The 21,461-nt window shown below is 40.8% G+C and overlaps 3 protein-coding genes across 7 annotated transcripts in view; 1 reads left to right on the top strand and 2 right to left on the bottom strand.

Annotated features, from left to right (window-relative positions):
• Nucleotides 1–1,754, bottom strand: part of LOC119720100 (choline transporter-like protein 2) — a 44,136-nt gene extending 42,382 nt beyond the window's left edge. The window contains exon 1 of the mRNA XM_038189634.1: nucleotides 1,521–1,754. Coding sequence (XP_038045562.1) covers nucleotides 1,521–1,608 — 88 coding nt within the window. The 5' untranslated portion in view covers nucleotides 1,609–1,754. The remainder of the gene's footprint in view (nucleotides 1–1,520) is intronic.
• A 1,449-nt stretch (nucleotides 1,755–3,203) lies between these two features.
• Nucleotides 3,204–15,338, bottom strand: LOC119720731 (torsin-1A-like). Of its 3 annotated transcripts, none has more exons than XM_038190551.1 (6): nucleotides 15,180–15,338; nucleotides 12,209–12,413; nucleotides 9,494–9,759; nucleotides 7,835–8,010; nucleotides 6,791–6,915; nucleotides 3,204–5,103 (listed from the first exon to the last, which is right to left on the bottom strand). In XM_038190551.1, the coding sequence occupies exons 1-6, from the start codon at nucleotides 15,231–15,233 to the stop codon at nucleotides 4,829–4,831; spliced, it is 1,101 nt and encodes a 366-aa protein (XP_038046479.1). In that variant the 5' UTR covers nucleotides 15,234–15,338; the 3' UTR covers nucleotides 3,204–4,828. The 3 variants fall into 3 exon arrangements, with proteins under 3 accessions (XP_038046479.1, XP_038046480.1, XP_038046481.1); XM_038190552.1 differs by lacking the exon at nucleotides 15,180–15,338 and adding an exon at nucleotides 14,708–14,796; XM_038190553.1 differs by lacking the exon at nucleotides 15,180–15,338 and adding an exon at nucleotides 14,713–14,752.
• The window catches only part of LOC119720730 (centrosome-associated protein 350-like), a 41,332-nt gene continuing 34,953 nt past the window's right edge, over nucleotides 15,083–21,461 (top strand). For all 3 annotated transcript variants that reach the window (XM_038190549.1, XM_038190550.1, XM_038190548.1), the window contains exon 1: nucleotides 15,083–15,219. The gene's annotated coding sequence lies outside the window, so the exon portion shown is untranslated. The remainder of the gene's footprint in view (nucleotides 15,220–21,461) is intronic.

Here is a 21,461-nt window from a genome sequence, read left to right as displayed (position 1 = left end):
CTAATGACTTTAATGGCAAATTCATGTTTCACTTCAATAGGCCTACTAAATCAACTGTTTCGTTTATTTATAACAAGGCAGGGCACATAATGGTAAGAATGCAGTATCCCGCAAACCAGTGTTTGAAAACCATATAAAAGATGTGTCAGAATTCGGAAATAATATTTATAAATTATTTTCAGAATGAGAAACTTTTTGTTTTGGTATTTTTTAATTGAAGTTTTAGCCTAACAGTCTAACAGAGTTTTGCACATTAAACTCCAACTCCCTGTACTGTCTAAATACCAGTACCAGACCAAGTCCCCCAAAATCCACCAATCACACTGCTTCCAATGCATGCTTTGCTTTAGGCCTCCAGGCCCAAGTCCATCATACTCCATCAATATTTAGTCCTGCAGGACCAAGTCCCCCAAAATCCACCAAAATTGGGGGATGGATTTTGATGGAGTTGGGGCGGTTAGGGCTCAGCAAAGTGGAATCATATTACTCTTTCTTAAAAGCCCATAATTAAAACAAAATATAAATTAAAACAAAATGATAATATTAAAATTAGGGGAGGAGTTGAAATTTGATTTTTGTGTCTAGGCCTATACTATATAATTATAAGTTTCAGGAGATTTTTGGGGGAAAAAACAGAAAAAATAAAAGTAACAAAAACTTCGGATGAAGGAAGAGCATCAACAAATCTTATTGAAACCTGTCAGAATTTCTGCTGCAGTCTTGCGCAAGCGCACTCAAGACCAGCGAAGGCCCGTATCACGCATGTTACCAGAAATTTGGGAAGTCAATTATCCTTGTGTAGACGATCCATATAGGACTAACAAATTTCCAATTGGGGGAGGGGGGGGGGGGGCCGACTGGGTGGGGGGTCACATTTTTTTTTATGGCCCTCCGTCTTTGCTGAGCAACCACACCTACTGTAATATTAAAGTGGGCGGCGAATGCAATATTTAATAGTGCCCAATCACTCATGGATGAAATTATTCATAACTTTGCTCAATGAGCCTGAAAGTTGAAAGAGGACTTTGACCAACAAAAAAAATACATCTTTAAAAATTTAGTGACAAGACATATGCATCCTTACGCAAAGCAGTTAAACTTAATTATGAAAGACCACACATAATGTTACAGTAGAATATTTCTCAGCAGAAATACATGTAGTACGTGAACAATAAAATTAACTGAAACATTGAACTTGACGTGAGTTGACGATTCTAAATAAAGAAAGAACTTAAGACTACTTTCGGGACAAATTTGCAATAAATAACCTACAACTTTTCCACCACTGTGCAATGAGGTTATTTCCCAACTCGAGCATGTCAAGGTCATTCATCCGTGCTGTCCAAAACCACAACCCTCCCGCCAAATACCAAAGATGAAAGACCACCTCGCCCACTGCGTAAACTAATCTCTGCGGGCGCTGACCCGATTGACAGTGGGTCGATAACGCCCAACACACGGCCGACAAACTCACACCACACACGCAAACTTTTACTCTCCCGAAGTGGAAACATACTCACCGAACTTTTTGGATTGCGTCCGCCCTGGCGGAGGGGCATCACTCATCTCTGCATTCTCATCGTCTCCTTGGTACTTATCCTTTCCCATGGTCACCTTTTAGAGCATTTACTCCGATCAGAAAGTGTCTTTTGGACTCGAAAAAGGGCTTGGTCGGTTGTGCTTTCGCACCCACGAATTACATGTATTGTACTGCGTATACCGAATGCACTATATTTACGGCACGTCATTCAACGCATGACAAACTACACACAGACCGCATACACAAATGAAGCGTGTACAGGTATAATTAACATAACAATAGAAATATGTGGATGACATGCTATCGATCGGAAATGAATATATGACAGGTGTAATGATCATATTCATCATATTTATGTGACAACATTAAATTCTTTGGAAAATGTTGACAGTTATTCTATTTTATTCCCATAATTTTCGGGGACGGGGGAGGTGGCTTGGTGAGTTTGCCCATGGAGGTAGTCCCCAAGTTTCTTTTCCCCGTTTATTTCTCCGAACTTGATTAATAGACTGCTGGTAAAAAAAAAAAAAGGCCACCACAGGCTTCAGTTTCAATAATATTAACAAGGAAGGCTCAATTTTGTCCCATGTCAACAGGACAAATTGACTGGTATACTTCGAATCTGCAAGAGGGTGCACATTTTAAGAAAAGTTTCTTATATGCGGCGCGCCTAGTCAGAAATGGCTGCATGGGGGCGCACTTCACTAAACCCATCATCGATCCAACATAACAAAAACAAAAACCGCGCCACCGAATCCCCAACTTTTTTCCAGCCAATGTATAAAAAAGTTGTATTTTTTAATATTGAGCCTAGTCTGAAAAACAACTGTTTACCCCAGCCTGTGATAATGTGGTGTCATCAGCTTAAAAAAAGGCCGTTATAAAAAAAGGGAGAAGTGACATCAATAAAAAGTTCAATGCTCTCGCGATGGTGGGCGGGTCCTCTTTTTCACAGCTTTACAAAAATGACGCAAATATCGATACCTATTTGGAGAGTATAGTTAACTGGCTTTTCAACAACAAAATTTATTTTTTTTAATCGGGTAAATATTTATTGAGTTATGGCCAATTCAAAACAGAGCCGATTTTCAATCTGTCCGCGGTCTCAATTGTCATGTTTTGTAATGAAATTTGGGATGAGGGTAGTTTTGCTTTCTTTAATGTTATAATCTTTGTTGCTTAATTTCGTTGTTTTCCCTTACTTATTTTTTGGCCACAATGGCCATTTATCCTTTTGGAAAATAGTCCTGAAAAAGGACTGTTTGGTTAACTTCTTAGAAGTTCACTGTACGTGCTGATGTCTCTGACTTCTACTCGGTAGCCATTTTCACAGATGTTCTTAGTAAATATTTACCGCATTGGAAAGAAGTTTTATAGTTGAAAAGCTAATTAGTTATTTTTTTAAGCTGTGAAAAAGAGGGCACTTGAATGGTTCGTTTTCTTTTATATTTTGCTTCGTATTCTTCTATCAATTTTTTTTTTCGGCAACAGATTTTTCATTTTTTTGAGGCAGGTAGGTCTTCAAAAGAATATTTCAAAATGATTTTATCCCCAAAAAGTTAAGCTTCCCCCATCTCATTAAAATTACCTATTATAGTTTTCGTACTGTTGACTGTCACTACATGTATTATTAATTGAAAAGAATTTCACAATTTTAAAGATGTACCATCCTTGTTATCCGTTTAATTTCAATTGTAAATGTAGTTATCAGTTTTGAGTGAGCCATTAAACAAAAAATACGTGCCCAGTGTAGACTGGTTCCTGCCATCTATCTGAATTGCTAATGTAGGGAGTGGACTGGGAACCAGTCTTCTCACAATGCAAAATTGTATTCAAAAGTCCCACAATATAAAACCCTTTTTTCAGGGGTTTTGGAGATGCCCAAAAGAAGAAACAAAAAATGTGTTGACAATTTCTGGAAAAAAAAATTCTCATTCATTGCAGACCATGGACAGAACATCTTCACAAAAAAAATCTTGCACAAAAAAACCCCTGAAATTTTACATCACTTTAATTAAAAAGAAAAACAAATTTGGAATGACAAAATACAAAAACAAAATGCACTTTCAGCAACATACCCTTTATACATCTTGCCTTGTTACTAGTCAATTCAAGAGAAATTGACATCTTTCCTTCCATGCTCAAAAAATTTGATTTGACAATTTAATCAGCTGTTAATAAAAAAAAACTAGTCACTTTTGAAGTGACTATTTCTACACATACTAATACTAATTTACAGTATGGCAAATTTAAATAATCATTATTTATGTACAAAAACCAGGGGCAAAAGACAACAAAATGGGGGAGGGGTGTTACACAATTTTGGCGTATGCCAATACACAGGCAAATGTCCTTTGGTCTAAGCACCCCGTCGCATGTCATTTCGTAAAAAGTCTAAACACGTCACCAAATGTGAGTGCACTGAGCAAAATACCAAAACCATTTTTGCGGCATTCCAGTGCTGCTGAAAAACCACCCCAGTCATCGCAGAACATGGGCAAATTGCACTGGTCTATAGTTTTTACTACTACACCTCATACATATTCATAATCTAGACCCAAAACTTCTCATTGGTCCAATCACCGTCACAGGTCAGCCGCTAGTTTTGCTGTTTACCAAGTGCGCGCGAAGCCACTCTTGTTTTACTATACTCCCGAGGACAATGCTTTGTGTTTCCCTTTGTCCCTGTAATATAACACTCTCCCATTGACTCAGCACACGAACCTACTACAGAGGACCATTTCCAACAAAAGACCCAACTCCCGAGGACTGAAAGGATCTGTTGTTCTCCCTTTGTGTGTCGGTCCTCAGGAGTTATGTAGAACACGTACGAGGATACACGCACAGGGTAAACACACATGCGCATGTGCTTGACGAAGCAACTGTACAGGGGTAGTGTGCGCACACACTCGAATACAGCCCTAGCTACATGTCAAGATGGTGGCACATGCACAGTAATGCTTCACCAAGCCTCAAGCGTACTTTGATGAAGTTTTGCTAAATATGTTTGAGGTACAGTAACACAAATACAACATGGTTTATTTCGGATGGATAGTCGATATGGGATCCCGTCGGTAATTGGAAGTTGACAAACTAGTTCTCTCAACTTCGCCACAGGAAATAGCCTGTCAACTTCCAATACCTGGGATCGATATAAATATTGACTACCCAACCTCAAACCATGTTACATTTGTGTACTAGAAATGACAGAGCCAAGACTCTATAGAGTTGAGTCTACTACCTATAGTTATCAAAATGATTTTAATAAATATAAAACCTAGGCTAGCTTCATAACTCTGTTTTTCGCATTTGGTGATCAACAAGCGCGGCTTTTTCGTTCACGTTCTTGCACCCTTTGAGGGCAAACAGTTTGCTAACTTCGGGCCAGAATTGTAGAAGGTCCATAACTTGGTCGATAGCGTCGTTCATGTGGCGCCGAGAGAAAGAGCGTTTACGCAGTGCGACTCGCACGCACTCTCGCACGTGTTGTCTTTCGAGAGGAAGGAAAGGCACGAAGTGACTGATGACGTAGCTGTCGATTAGACGACTTCTGTTGAAGGCACCTGCAAGAAAAAAAAGCCCAATGTATAAAAGAAGAATTTCGAAAATTTTAAAGAAATTTTATCAGACTCTGGCAACTTGATACACACCTAGAGGGCGAGTCAAAAAAAGTGGAACCCAAACTCCAAAAAATATATTTCATATTTAAAAAATATATGCAGCACCAAAAATAATACTGACTGGAAAGCCAATTTCATAAACTACTTTTAGATGGAAAAATTACTGAAATTCCTCAATCCTTTCAAACTATATCACCATTTAAACAGAGTGCCCGTGTAACCTCTTTCGTCCAAAAATGCGCTTTCAAGAATCGTTTTCACAATTGTCTTCAAACATCACCAGCGACAAAACCTCAGTTTAAAAGTTAAAAATATTCAACAAAGTCCTTTTGAAGGCCCGCCTTTAAAAAAACAAGGCGGACACTTTTTTGGGGACATACTGCATAGCTTGGAAGTGACAATGAGGTAGCCTTGAATTTCTCATAGGGTGGTACAAAAAGAAGGAAACCCACTTTTGACAGGAATTTTAACCTACTCACTTAACTTATAATTTGAACTTTTTTTTTTATAATGTAGTGAATAGCTCTTCAACTATACGTGGTGAAAAAAATCTTAATAAAAAATGGCAAGAAAAGCGTTATTATGCTAATTTTATACAAGTCACCAAAATCACTGTTGTCCATATGTACATGTAAGTCTAATGTAGTGTTTTGTCTTCAAATCAAGTCCCGGAGCTCGGTCAAGGGGATGGAATAAAGCCGTCCGTGGACAAACAGGTTTGGCACATGATATTTTCAAACTACCATATATCTCAGAGACAAAATATGCATTTGCAATCATTTTTTTTCACAATGTTTAAAGATCAATATTTTAATAAAATTAATTTGAATTTTTGAAATATGCTCAACAAGTAGGTGAAAATTGCCGTCAAAAGTGGGTTTCCTTCTTTTTGCACCATCCGGTAGGTGTCACAGATCCTAACGCCCCAGGGACAGGGTTTGGAGCTACGAATATCCACGGTTCATGATGAACTGTCGAGATTCGTGGAGAAATCGACTTTCTAAGAATGCACTACGGTTTCAGGATGGATAGCCACGACTGTACTATGGTTTCTCTACGGATACACCACGGTTTGTCAAGAATATGGATGGATTGGTAAAGAATATCAACAATATTACTAGAATAATGATGTTGACGCCGATTGGGCCACGGATGACCAAGGTTTCTTTACGAATAAAATGTGGATATTCGTACTACAACCTCAGCAGAACCCTAGCTCATCCGGGCATATCTGTAGGACATTCATAGCGAATTCGTAGAGATTTCCACCACGAATGAGCTACGAATCTCCAAGAATATGTACGAATAGCCATAAATAACACTACCAATTAGTACGGTTGTCCTACGGATGTCCCACGGTTACATTACGGGTCAATTTTTGTAACGTTTCACCACGGAAGTTTTGAACAGCTTAAAACTACCGTAGCCCCTCCACTCATACCCAAAAAAGATGACGGATAACCACGGAGGTACTAAGGATGAAAACGATACTCCCACAGTTTATCACAAATTTCAAACTGTGGATATTCGTAAAACCATGAATGTGTGTCTGGAGCTTAAGACGTGACTTGATTCATCTTGTTGATATAGCGCCCTCTACCACGGCAAAACAGTCTGGGACCTAGACTACCTTTTGCGCTGTACGCAGTCTTCTCAATGACTTCTTCCATCTCCTGTAGCGTGATTTTCTCCCGGTTGCCGCCGGCGCTCAGATGACTATAGGTCTTTTGGGTGATCTCCATTGCTGCTGTGTTGCTGCGAAATGAAATTTGGTTTGGGTTTTCGTTTAGTTTGTATTTGAACTTTTTACAAAAGTCTCGAAGCGCTTCACAATTATTACCCCTGTTCATCGTGCTATGATACCAGGGCTTGACATCATGTCACACCGGGTGGCGCTGTTTGCAATAGAATCTTGCCTGCATAGTGACACGTGTGTACACAATGTGCATATGTGTGATTTTATGCCCATTATATAAATTTCAGTTTTATTCATAAATACCTGAGACAGTTTACCCATTCCTATTGGTCGAGAGCCATCACGTGGGTGGTTTAAACTGCGGTACAACCAAGCTGTGTTCTGCGCCAAATCGCCCTGTATGCACCGCACGCACGCCAATTTCCATACACATGTGTAGGAAGATTTTACCATTATTCGCACAAGGCACATACCAAAGACATGGCCAGAGGGGTGTTTCATAAAACATGTTGTCGAACAAAATCGTTTGAAATTTGTGAAATTGTTTTTACCTGTTTTGAATTTTGACCAAAAGGTATTTATGAATGGAAATACGTAAGTGATTGGCCGGTATTAAACAGTTACATTTAAAACCTTCTAGGGGCCTGGATTGCGGGAATGAACCTCGTCTTCAGCTTGGGCCATTATCTGCATCCAGGCCACGGTTTTAAAGGTACTTGTTTAAAGTTGGCCAAGAACATAATTATTCCCTCATTGAAATTGTTTTTATTTCTTCACAACTACAACATTTTGTTCAGGACACAAAAATCTTGGGGGGGGGGGGGGGAGGGGAATGATGCTTTTCCGACCCTACCACGCCAATATGAAACAGATTTTACGGGTTTGCTCCTTTTCCATTCAGTGATCAATAGATCACTGAATAAACGTAGGGAGAGGCACTCTAACTGTAAAACGTTACTGATGTTGCAGAAAACTCACCTTAAAAAGATAAAGATGGCTTTACGGTAGTCCACATTGTCTAGATGGACGTTGTAGTCTATGAACGGTTTGAGGGAGTCGAGGAGCCCTTCCGGCATGTCTTCGATTTCGTCAAAGATGAAGAGTTGGTACGGGCAGCTGTAGGTATAGGCCGCCACCTCGGATCTTAGGAGACTCTACGCACAACAAATGGACAATTTACTTTCACCATCTTGCAACAATGGCCAAGTTTCGGGCAAGGACCATTAGTCGACTAGTGGTTGATTTGTGACGTACCTTACGCCTGCGCACTAATAGCAAAGTGCGAACGTCTCTAGTCGAACGCTGGTCAAAATGACATTGCAAAACGTCTGGATCCTGGCTCCCTGCTGTACGTTATGAACGCGCGCGGCTATGGTTACCAGCGAAGCAACCAGCCCCAGTAGGTTGGTTCCAAATAGTCGACTAGCGTAGTTAACCATCGTCGACTAGACAGAGTTCGGGCAAGCGTTAGTTGACCAATGGTTAACTATAGTCCTTGCGCGAACTTGCCCTGAGTAGTTGGTTGAAATTTTTAAGGCCATACAAAAATAAGGAAATCCAAATGACAGCACACATCTTCAATATTATATAAATAATGGGTGTTTATGAGTGCAATGGAAAGAATAATTTCATGAGGTGGAATGCTCCATTTCAAAGTGGAATGGAACATTCCATCTGTCACTGAATGGAGTTGTTCTTTCCATTGCACTCATAAACATTACTTAATTGCTTTATCCGAAACCTGAATAAATCCTTGTCATCTGATCGGTCAGAGCCACCAATCGTGTGACCGTGCAATGGAACTTCGATTTACCGTGATTCCATAAAGTATGCGGGAGTGTGGCCCAGTGGTTAGGGTTCGTGACTCATGATCAGCGGATCAGGGGTTCAAATCCAGCTGCTGGTCACATGTTGTGTCCTTGGGCAAGCCACTTCACCACATTTGCCTCTCTCCACCCAGGAGTACAAATGAGTACCAGCATTAGCCAGACCGGCATTAGCTGGGGAGTAACCTGCCATGGACTAGCATCCCATCCAGGGGGAGTAGAAATATTCTCAGTCCTTTCATGCCACTGAAACCGGAGATAAACGCCGGCCTGATGGGCCATTGGCTCGCGACAAGTAGGCCATCAGCCTCGGTCGAAAATTTTGGCAACCGGTATCAAATAAGGGGAATAATCATCATAGCGATTTTTGGCAAGGTATATACCTCTAGCATTGGAAAATATGTGATAGCATTGCAGCGGTTATCACCCTTTTTTTCAAAATGTCCATCAAAATGCGTGTTACCACTCTAGGGGCAGTATGCCTTGCGCATGCGCACTATAATCATTTATGCCCTGATTTGATACTGACCAAACCCCCAAGCTGATGGCCTAAAGCTTTACTTTTACTTTACTCAATAACTACTTGTACTTGGAGGTCCAAGTACTCATACTCGCAAGTCCAAGTACTCGGACTCGGCTTACGAAACTTGTACTTGAAGGTCCAGTACTTAGACTCGGGTACCTGTACTTATCTTCTAGAGCTAAAGTACTACGATGCGAGTGGTACTTGCAAGCTTGGTACTCGACAGCACTTTGTACTCGGATAATAGTACTCGACTACAACGCTCCAAACCGGATGCCAATATCATACCTTGTATTCGTCTAAACGTTTTTCATGGGCAAAATGCTTATTGGCTGCATAGTGGTGGACGTATTTGCTGTTCATCCCTTTCTTGTAGATGCTCTCCGCGATCATGCGGGCCACGTAGTTTTTGCCGGTGCCCGTCCGGCCGTGGAAGGACAGGACTAGCGGCCTCTCGGGGTCTTTGTCGGTGAGATGAGCCTCGACTGCTGCCACCACATGATCCGTCACTAAGTGCTGACCGAACAGCTGCGATTTCAAGGCTTTTTGCAATCCTTTAAAAATGAATGGGAAATGGTTTCATAAAGAAGTACTTTCCGTGCTTTACAACAAATCATTTTTATTTCCTTACAAATATGGACCTTTCAAGCTACAGTCCATCATTTGCAGCTATCCAAAAAGTAACTGACGTAATTCTTGTTGAAAAACATACTTGGTTGAAAGATAGTAAGGGAACTAAACTCCCTGTGAAATTATTCTTTCTGGCTTACTGTCATTTTGAAAAAATCAACGAAAGAAGGCATTTCCAATGATGCGTCTAAAGACGCATAGTTGGAAATTTCCGTTAGCTGTTTGTTTTCTTATTCACCGAAGTGCGCAAGTGTTGACACGACGCATATGCGTGCGCGTTTACTATAATTCGTTGGATCAGTGCCCGACATCGCGTAGCTGCAATCGGCTCAGTGAGAACGTTTCTTGGACGCTGAATTCAGGCCCAATTCAAAACATGATTCAGCAACTTTTGATTTGAAATCGAGATCCTAGAATGTACTTTTTCTCGAAATATACAGCTTAAGCTGAGCTGAAACTTCATCACATTCAGCACCCGTCTTTAGATTTTGAGCACGTTTGTTGCTTCAAACGAACAAAATGCACAAATTACAAATGATGCCAAGGCACTTCACCCCACTTGCCCCTCCCCACCCAGGAGTATAAATGGGTACCGGCATTAGCTGGGGAGTAACCTGCGATGGACTAACATCCCATCCGGGGGAAGAGAAATATTCTCAGTGGTTTCATGCTACTGAAACCGGAGATAAACGCCGGCCTGATGAGCCACATTGGCTCGGGACAGACTTTACTTTACAAATGATGGACTGTACCTTTAAATGCTCCGAGCATCTACAGCTCTCTGAAAAAAAGGTTTTTATTTGGGGCAGCTTTTGCAAACAGACCCATCAAATGTAAACCGACTGGTTTCTTCCCCTTAAATAGTGGATCCTTGAAAAAAAGTAAGGCAGGAACCAGTCAACCCTGTCAGAACTGAGTTCTTTGTTTTGGTTCACGCGGTGGTTCGTGCGCTGATGTCTTCACAAACTTAAGTTAAGTTATGCACGTGAACCAGAATACGCGGCACACTTCGGTACTATATTGTCAGGCAACAAATAAAAAGTAACTATTCGATAACTGATCACTGGTCAATTGTTCAGTCGATGTCTCTACTTAATTGCTAATTTTAAATAATGTCTGACATTAAAGTGGTCAGCTTTGGCATCTCCTGGCCGGAGAAAGTGACCAATGTGGTCCTTGTCAGCGACCTCCCGAGGGTGGGTGACCAAATAGCGGCACGCCGGATGCGACTTGTAGGGCACTGTCAGCGCCCACCCTGAGCTCAAGGCCAATCAGGTGGTTCTGTGGGAACCGAAACACGGCAGGAAGAGGCGGGGTAGGCAAGCTATGTCCTATGTGGGGGTGCCGAAGAAAGACACTGGAGTGGAGACGGCCGGCGAGCTTGCCACCCTTATGACGGACCGGAGTGAGTGGGGTAGTTGTATTGGAGCCCGGCTGTGGCCGACTTGATGATAATGATGACATTAACTTGATGGAGATTTAGAGACAGCCAGGTGATGTAAATTTAAAAAAAAATTGAAACAAGACAACTTCCTCAGCTACGAAGAAGCGGCGGGAAAGAACTGGTCCTTAAAGAGGCCTTCCTTCTATTGCACTGGTCCTTTCCCGTCATCCATTCGACCGCGGAGGAAGTGACCCACATAGGTCGTGACAACTTTTCTCCATCCTGTGTTAAAGTTTGAGTCCCGTTGTCTTGTAATTTTCTGAATAATGTCTGACATTGATCTCTGAACTGAATCGAATACTGGAACTTATTTTTGCAACTGTGCGCAGTTACGTCCGAAACCATCGGACTTCGTCGGACGAAGTCCGATGGTTTCGGACGCAACGTCGCACAGTTGCAACAAAGTCTGATGGTTTCGGACGCAACGTCGCACAGTTGCAAAAGTAAGTTCCAGTATTCGATTCAATTAAGAGATCATCTACTACTACTGGATGACTGATAACATACATTATAATGTCTGACATTATTAACAAAAATAACCTGTGGCCTCATGGATTGGATTCGTGGTCTGCGGTAAAGCTGCAGGTTGTGGGTTCGAGTCCAGCCTGGGGTCATGGTGCGTGCGCCCTTGGGTAAGGCACTTTGTCACTCATTGCTTCTCTCCGCCCAGGAGTAATTGGGTACCTACCTACCTGTGAGGGCACAGATGGTTATTGTGATTGAATTAGCTTCCTTGCGCCTAACAGGCTACATCAAGCTGTATACTCCCCAGGGAGCTGAGATGGTACTTCATGGGCCCAATGAGCAGGGGTAATAATGATGTAGCGCCTTGAGCACCAGTCCTGGTGGATATGTGCGCTTTATAAATACCCACTACTATTATTATTATAATTATTACAAGTTAAAACAAGTGAAATACCTGTACTTACCTGAGGAATTTGAACGGTTGATCCAAATTTCGTCAGTGCAACACTCGGTCACACACCAAGGATGTCTGACGAATCGGGCCACATCCCCGAAACTAAACTCGAGCGTGACTTGAACGCAGAGTATCATGCAAAGAACGGTCCACGATGACACGGTCGTGACGACAGATTGCAACAAGAAATTTGGCAAGTGCGTCATTGTGCATCTCTGAATAAAAAGGAAGAAAAGAGAAAAAATGATCATTCCTGGAAGATTCAAGACTGGTCTTATACTCGGCCTTGGACGCAATTAATGTCGGAGGACGAGTATTCGCAGGAGCCCGGCGGATGACGGGTTAAATCGTCAAGCTTTCCCCAGGTCTCCAGTGTTGGACATGTATCTTCTCTTCTTCATTCATTCATTTTCATGATGACTTGATGAGTTGGGCCCAACTGTCCCTGTCGAGCATAGTGATGGAAAGAGATGGACCACTCAGACCAGTTTCTAGCTCGATGGATGTTTTTCAGGGTCATGTTGGGATGACCTTTTCGTCGAGGGGCTTCAGGATTCCAGAGGAGAACTTGACTAGCTGGCTCATTATGTCGATAAACGTGACCGGCTAGCCGAAGGCGACGCTGTCTGATGGTGGTGGAGATAGGGGGAAGGGCACCATACAGAACAGAGTTAGGGAGATGTTGTTGCCAAGAAACGTTCTGAACGGTGCCATCAATGGACGCAGAGATCTGTTTGGTCAGGGTCCAGGACTCGCAACCGTAGAGGAGGATGGGCTCCTACACCAACACAGCTCATGACATCGAGTGTAGAAAAGCTCAAGCTTGGTCTGCTCTGTTCTCACTGACCAAAGTATGGAGATCCTCGATCTCCAAGACCACCAAACTGTATACACGGCAGTTGTTAACAGTGATTTATACCACCGTGTTTTTGAACTTGAACTTGGCCACAGAACACAGCCTGTCATTGTAGCAAATATCGCTCCATGGCGGGGCCTCGGAGTAGTACAAAATACGAAGTTAGGGTGAGAAGTTACGGTGAGATGTATCGTAAAAATGTTGTACAAATGACTCTCAAGAGTCAGTATTATGTGGTGTTTGACCTCAGTTTACAAATTTGGCCAATACATCTTGCCTTTCGAAAAAAATGTGGGGTTTTTTTGCCCACAATAATCCCGATGGCAAGTGGTTAAGGTGCTCATTTCTTAAGCACAGAAAGGGGGGGATGGAACAATTGATAGGCACATTACACTCCAGTGCACGTCCCGGAGTATTGAAACATTGAAGTTTTGGCTAAAAGTATCGTACAAATACTGCTGAAATAACTCTTGTGAATCAGTATTTGTGGCGTTTCGTTTTGTGGCTGGAAAATTTTGCCTTTTGCGAAAATCTTATTTTTTTGGCAAAAATAATCCAGCGCTACAGTGGTTAACGAGAAATAAACTCCGAGAACCATTTGGATGATTATATAGTCTTGTTCCGGTCCAAGAGCCAAAGATCTTGACTTTGATTATTGTCAGGTCAGGGAACAAGACAGTTGACTGTCGTAACTATAGCCACTACGTTTAAAAATATTCTCCATTATATAACCGACATACATATCCTTGTCATTTGATTGGTGGAACTCACATCACGTGACATTCGTCATTACTCCCATTCACGCCGGGCCTCCAAAAGTACTATCTGCCCATGGAGAATGAGAAATACTATCGAACAGTTAGGATCATTCTTGTTCCAAGACGCGGTATTTGTGAGCAAAGGCATGCTGGTGTGCGCGTTCAGCGTTGCGCGTATCGCGTATTGTTCCAAAGAGCCAGCGCTACAGAGTGGGGTTCAAACATTTTCGTGAAGGGGTGGTTTGGAAGAGAGAAATACATTTCCCATCAATTTTGTAGTGAAATAAAAGTTCAAATATATCAAATGACAATAAAACAAATATTGAGTGGCTTTAAATTGTGAAATGAGAGGAATATTATCGCTCGGTAAAATCTGGACTTTTCCAGTTCACTCGGCTTCGCCTCATGAAATGGAAAAGTCCAGATTTCACCTTGCGATAATATTCCTCCCATTTCACTCTGAGGCTGAGCCCTTGTAATGTGTTTGTGAATATGCATCCATCATTGTCCATGAATCACAAAGAAAAATTAAATAAATCGTCATGATCTTCAGCTGTTGTCATGGTTGTTGTCTTAAATTTTAGGTGCATTTCAAAACATATCTAATGTCAACAGTGTGGAATCAACTATACAGAACTGCAAAATATTAATTCGGCTATACAGAAAACAGTTATATCATGTATATCATTATCAGGTTATGGAAACTCCACCATGCATTTCTCACATGGGGATTCCCCCCCCCCAAATGTACATTAACTTGAAAAAAATCCCCCAAAATGTGCACTCACTCCTCCATTTTGGGTGACAAAATACTACAAATGCATTGCATTAATCACATTATATATTTCTAATATTATACCCAGTAATTATGAGCCAGATTTTGTTTCATACCCACCCTACATTTCACAAGCATGAGCGTTCAACAGTCATCTTTGCTGTGTTTTGACATGAACTACTCGTTCAAATAAATCGATGTAAAATCACCCCTTCTTTATAAAATGGAACATCCTTTGTAACACAATTTTTCATTTTTGAGTAGCCTAGGTAAACTAAAGCAGTTTAAAAACTCCTTGGAATACGGTTATCAAAAATTAAATATTTAACGGAAAGAAATGTGTCTTTTATAGTTAAATTTGAACAATTAAAATATGTGTGGAAAAGTCCAATTTTTACGTTAGGGGGGAATGTTGAATCACGTGAAAGCTTTTTCAACCATGACTATTTTTAGCGCTGATTTCCCATGATGCACTTGTTATTCGCAGTTTGTACGCAAGATGGCGTCTTTCGCAAGGCGTTGGGATTATTCGAATATTTACAGTCAACTTACGGAAGTAAACGGCTTTAAAACCTGATTAAAGAGAACTCACAGTTGTTCTTTGTGGATTACCAAAGGCCTTTGGGATTAAGGTAAGTTGTATCATCACCTCACATGTGGTTTTTAAAACGGGCTTTGGTGACAGTTACGTTCACGTTTTTCCATGTCATGTTTTCCGAGAATTGACCATATCGACTGCCGGCTGTCACTGTGTCAGTACAGTGTCAATGCGATTGCGAATACCGTGCATTGGCATTGCATTGCATTGATACCGGCGCCGCAATGCAGTGGAAAAAGTTCCATACTCGGATGCCAATTTATCTGCTGCCAAACATATTAATTGTCACCTCACCTTGTCATTTGAACCAAGAGAAATCCAGGAAGCTGTGTTAAGGTGAAAACAATTTACTCAAACGCAGTGGCTATTGTTACGGCAGCCGTAACGCATTTCCCATTTTCTATCGTTACGGTAGACTGCAACCTGGCAACTTTTATAAAAAAACATGACAAGAAAATATAAAATTAGAAGGAAAAAAGTGAATTTGAACTTTATGAAATTCGGACTTTATTTCCCTTTTAAAAAAAATCCTCCAAAGCCTCAGGTTAGAAAAGGAAAAAAATTCGAGTGCAAAACTGAGATTCGAACCCGCAACCTCGCGGTGCAAAATCCTACCCTCTATCGGCTGAGCTGGCGCACTGCTCGATAAAACGTGGAGAAACAAATAATTATATACCCGCGTGCGTATCAAAAAAATATCGTAGAGGGCGCTAAACAACGAGTGCCGTAACGATAGCCACTTCGTTACTCAAAATGTGTTTTTAGAGCACATTTTGGATGCATACGTCGTGCAGAACTAACTTGAAGCAGCCGGTCAAAACTGATTGTAGTGGCTGAAAGACAGCGGTACGTTATACACGTGACATCAACAACCATGACGTCGCATGAGCCTGCCAATGATAGTGCAATACGTCATTATGAATATTTATTTTCTCATGAATATTTAGTTTATTTCAATGGATACTTCAAATACGTCCAAAGATTGATTATTGCAACAGCGATCGTGCGCGGCCTAGCGGTTAAGAGTCTCGTGTGTCAAGCAAGCGTCAGAGGTTCGAATCCCGATGAAGTAACTGACTGATTAATAAATAGAAATTAAGGAAAGGAGAGGGTGAGAGTAGAGGAGGGAAAGTGGAGGAATAACCATAGAAGATGTAACTTTTGGCGCTAGAAAATTAATTGAAAAAAGTGACGTCCGAGTATGGAATTTTTTCCCCCCACTAGTGTGGCCGTCGGTATGCTGCGCTGAACCTTTGGCCACACACCGTGGTACCGCGCGCTACTGAGGACGAAGTTTTCATAAAAATTCAGGGCAGTTTCTTACATTCTCAGTTTCTTACTTTCTTATGGTTGTATTCTATGATGTCTCACCTGTCACTTCTGGGATGCTTAGGTCTAATGATGTTCCATTTTCCGAGATATTCTTCAATCTTTCTGGAGTCCATATGCACTCGTGAAACGTCTGGTGATGGCAGCCATTTTGAATGGGACAAGAGATGACCTCAAGCTGTGACGTCGCGTGTATGCAAATTGCTTGTCGAGCGCGCGAGGGCGCGAGTTGCAAATGCGAATTTGTAAAAAGAACGGGGGTTTCTTTTGAAAAAAAAATAGCGAAAGTAAGTAAGAAAACAAAAAAATACAAGCACTTTTTTGACGCAAAAGGGTTGTTGTGAGGTATTTTGTGAAGACAGAAAAGACAACAGGTTTTTTTATTTTTATTTATTCAGTCAATATTTTTTGTTTGTTTTGGAATTGCCAATAGAATTTTTAGGGTCGCAGCCTAAAAATAGGGTCAGTCGAGTAACCAGAAGCAAAACTATTCTTTTTTTTGGCCTGACTTGGCAACTTTGGATTTGAAATCGAGATCCCAGAATATCGTTGTTTCAGAATATATACAGCATTCACTGAACTAGAACTTCTTCAGGTTAGTTGTCAAGGCCAGTCAACACTGATTTTCACTCAAGATTGAAAAAAATTGGTCGGGAGGGAAATTTACATTTTATATTTTATAAATACCACTTCTTCACATTCAAAGTGAATTGAGAGGACAATAGTCAGATAAACCTAAAAGAAGACACAACAAACATGAAAACTACATAGTCAGCTGTACAATGACCTAGGATTTTGTCGAGAATTTAAAAAGGGTAATGAATCTCAAAGTTTATAGCAGACCAGTTTAAAGCTATAGTCCATCATTTGTAATTTGTACATTTTGTTCGTTTGAAGCAACAAAAGTGCTCAAAATCTAAAGAAGGGTACTGAACAACTAACCTAATGAAGTTTCAGCTCAGCCTCAGCTGTATATTCCGAGAAAAACAGCATTCTAGGATCTCAATTTCAAATCAAAAGTTGCTGAATCATGTTTTGAATTGCGCCTGAATTCAGCGTCCGAGACACGTTCTCGCTGAGCCGATTGCAGCTACGCGATGTCGCGCAGCGATCCGACGAATTATAGTGCCAATGATTGCGCGCGCTTCGCCGAATAACAAAACGAACTACTAATTTAAATTTTCCTACGGTGCGTCTTAAGAAGCACCGTTGGAAAGGCCTTCTTTCGTTGATTACTTCAAAATGAAAGCTTGCCAGAAAGAATAATTTCACAGGGAGTTTAGTCCCCTTACTATCTTTCAACCAAGTATGTTTTTCAACAATAATTACGCCAGCTACTTTTCGGATAGCTGCAAATGATGGACTATAGCTTTAATACAGTTGACTGAGTGCTCAAACAAACAATGCAATAATTGGCCTACCCTTGCCATGCCAGCTAGATGTCAAACTTTGAACTTTAAAAACTTTACGACCATGAGTACTGTACAACACGCGCTCACTGTATGGTGCCTGGAGCATTGTCGTATCAATACCACATCAACTTATCATGGTTCCCGACTATACGTTGATATATTGCATTCCGCATGGTGCCTGGAGCGTTGTGGTATCAATACCACATCGACCCATAATGGTTCCCGACTATACGATGACGTATGCATTAATTCTATGAATTCGCGCAATGTGCTCAGTATGTTGGCACAATGTTTGCGTGCAAATCAGTGCAACCGTGCCTGTGGATTTGGTGAGAAACTTGTCTGGAAAATACACTTTTTTTTAAGGAAAAAAACCCAACAATTTATGTTGATTGATTTTTGGGCAACAGAAATTATTTAAATAAGTGCAAATTATACGCTATGCAAGTATGGGATGCACTTTTAAAAAAATGATGCATTAAAATCTTGACAATTGTTCCACATTTCTTGTACCCAAGGTATTTTTTGAATGCTCAATGCATTTAGGTTGTAAAATGTGTTTCTATTCTTCATGCCAAGTATACAACTTTCTGTGCTTTTAAACTTTGCATAAGGCTAACCCAAATAATTAACACAGTTTTTATTTAGTCATTTTGGAATTTCACATTGTACCATGTTTCAACTAACCCCATGCCCATACCATGTTTCAACTAACCCCATACCACGTTCCAGCTTACCCCACAGATGGTTGTGTTCAAGGTGGATTAAATTTATATCGGTAAGGCAAACAAAAAAAATAAGTTGGCTTCTGGTCAGCGCACGCGTCGATTTTAATCATGAGCGTCGATCTTTTTTTTTCCAAAATGTTCCGCGGTAGCTCCAACAGCGCCCTCTATTTCCGCACCTCCTCAATTTTTTTTTTACCAAAGAGCGCCAAGGAATGGGAAATTGCACCAAGGCAAATGATCAAAAGCACCAAGGCAAATTATGGAGGACACCAATGTACATGAGGACACCAAAAAAGCAAAACAGTACCCCACCTTGTCTGTACAATCCAAGCTTGAAATAAAAAAAAAAAAAAGCCGCGTGGCCGCGTCAATTCCGGAACTTTGGTCTGACCAGAGACCGAATTTTTTTGGGGGGGGCCTAACCATCAACAAGCTAAAGAATTTTATAGGCTGTACCGGTACCAATATTTGTAACACACATCATCACCGTTTTGACGAAGTGACACATCTGTGAGAAAATTGCATTTGAAGTTGGTGGATTTTTTTCAGTATACATTTTTGTGTACATTTCTCCCCCAGAATTGAAAAAATATATAACTTAGACAATAGCCCAGGCGTTAAATAGCCAAAAACAATTCTCTCTGTTCATAAAAATCGTGCTTTAATTAAAAGATATTAATCACTAAAGATATCTGTCACTTCGTCTGACGGAAAATCAGCTACTTCACAAGAATGAGGCATGTGTTTGTACACAGCGCGTGCGCGTATACAAAATTGATACATTTTAGAACGCAGATGCGTCACTTCGTCAAAACACAAATCGTGGAGGCTTCAGATTTATAAAATCAATGAGACTAAAGTGACACAGAGATCCGTCACTTCGTCAAAACGGCAAACTTAGTGTGTAGCACTTTCAACACTTTGTGCAATTAGCGTAATTAGCGTAATTAACAAACGATGGAATGTTGTGTCTCGAAATTTGGTAATCATGTAGAGGACATCATAAAATGTTAGAATATTAAAAAATCTCAGATTTCAGAAAATCTCGGTTTTGGAGGGAGGTGTCACTTCGTCAAAACGGTGACGACATGTACACAGTTATTGTTTCTTGAATTAAAGGGAATGGACAACATTTGCTAAAATAAATGGATTTGGAGGATTAGTATGTTATAGAAAATATTGTTAAACTGACTAGCTTCATGTTTTGGGCTTGAAGATGCTGGAAAAACTAAGAAAACCTATCCTGTTCTTGTAGTCTGGTTCCCTGACCCCACTAAGATGAAACAGAGCAATTAATACACTTTGGGGAATTGTAAGGTCAGAGAATCAGTCTAGCAAGCTTGAACCCCTTCAGAAGTGTGTAATCAATTGCAAAGAAAATTCAAAATAACTAAAAATGACAAATTAAGAACAGTTTAAAAAAAACCCGCCAGTTTTCTCCAACGCTGGTCGGCCGACCAGCGTTGGAAAAATACAGATTTTCTTGAAAATGTCAGCACACCAGGAGCCACGATTTTAAAGGATGCTTTGGACTGTCATTCCCTAACAATCCAGTAACGTATTTTGTGATAATTTGATCATTTAATTTTTTGATGTTTGCACATGTTGTATTTTCCCTTTAAATCTGGTCGTGTTTTTTATAGACGTTTTTGTAAGACTTGTTCTGACTAACCCCCGCCTCCCATACATCATGTTTTTGTCCTTGAAATTTTTGTTGTTGAAAACTTGTTTACTAAACCTTTTTTGCAGATACGTATGTATGTAGGCCTACATCCCTCTTTCTCCACATTACATGTAATTTTGAACCTTTCTGCAAAGTACATTTCCTTTGGCAAGATGTACAGATACATGTACATACACCATGTACACATGTGTGAACAAACTGCAGAAGAGCTGGCTAAATATGGGCATCATGATAGTAAAGAAATGTTGATCACATTTCACTGCACTACAGGATCCCAGCGCCAGAGAGCCAGCAACTTGCCAAGATCCTTTCGTCACCAACAGAAACCTCAAACAACAAACCACACAAAAAAAATACTAACTAAACAGAACCAAATTAATGTCTTCCTCAAAAGTCAGATGGGAATAACATTAAAGTGCCACAATTTAATCAAATAAGGTCGTGAATGTTCAAGGTTGCTTCTCTCTCTCTCCCCCCCCCCCCCCCTCCCCAAGATGGGAAAGAAAGAAATGTTCTTTCAGCTGGGCTTGAGTAAGCTTGGCGCTGGCACACGTAGTGGGTTTAATATTGTGGTTACGCTCGGCCGAGGATGGAAATGTCACGCCTTGCGCTAATATAATTTCCAGCTTTTTTGTGGTCATTGATGTAGTTTCCCATCAATGTATACAATGTATCCCAGGGTAGGCCTTAAATGTTAATATCGAACATTGTAGTGTACAAATGTGTACTGGTATTTTTGCTGTGATAGTATAAGGCCCAAAAAAAAAGTCTCCGGTTTCTGGTATGGAGCTTGCCCATTAATGTGGTTTTTTTGTTTTTTTACCTGATTTTTTTTTCCTCAAATCTCGGCTGATGACTGCAAATGGTGCCCGACTAAACTTAGTGCAAATATATGGGAGTCCAGAGAGGCCACATAAAGCTTATTCTCGATCATAACCCCATCCAAAAACACGTTAAAATTGTGCAGCAGCAGGATTCCAGTCAAACCAGTGAGTTTGGCGGTTTTGAGACATCATCTTTCATTGAAAAAAAACCTTTTTCATTTTGCCGACGCGCATGGCTACGGCGACGCGCGCGCATACCAGAAACCGGAGACTTTTTTTTTTTGGCCTAAAACACTGAA

This window comes from Patiria miniata, unplaced genomic scaffold (assembly GCF_015706575.1).
Source record: "Patiria miniata isolate m_02_andy unplaced genomic scaffold, ASM1570657v1 HiC_scaffold_9, whole genome shotgun sequence".
NCBI lineage: Eukaryota > Metazoa > Echinodermata > Asteroidea > Valvatida > Asterinidae > Patiria > Patiria miniata.
The sequence above is the reverse complement of the archived record's forward strand: the minus strand, read 5'-3'. Positions and strand labels throughout refer to the sequence as shown.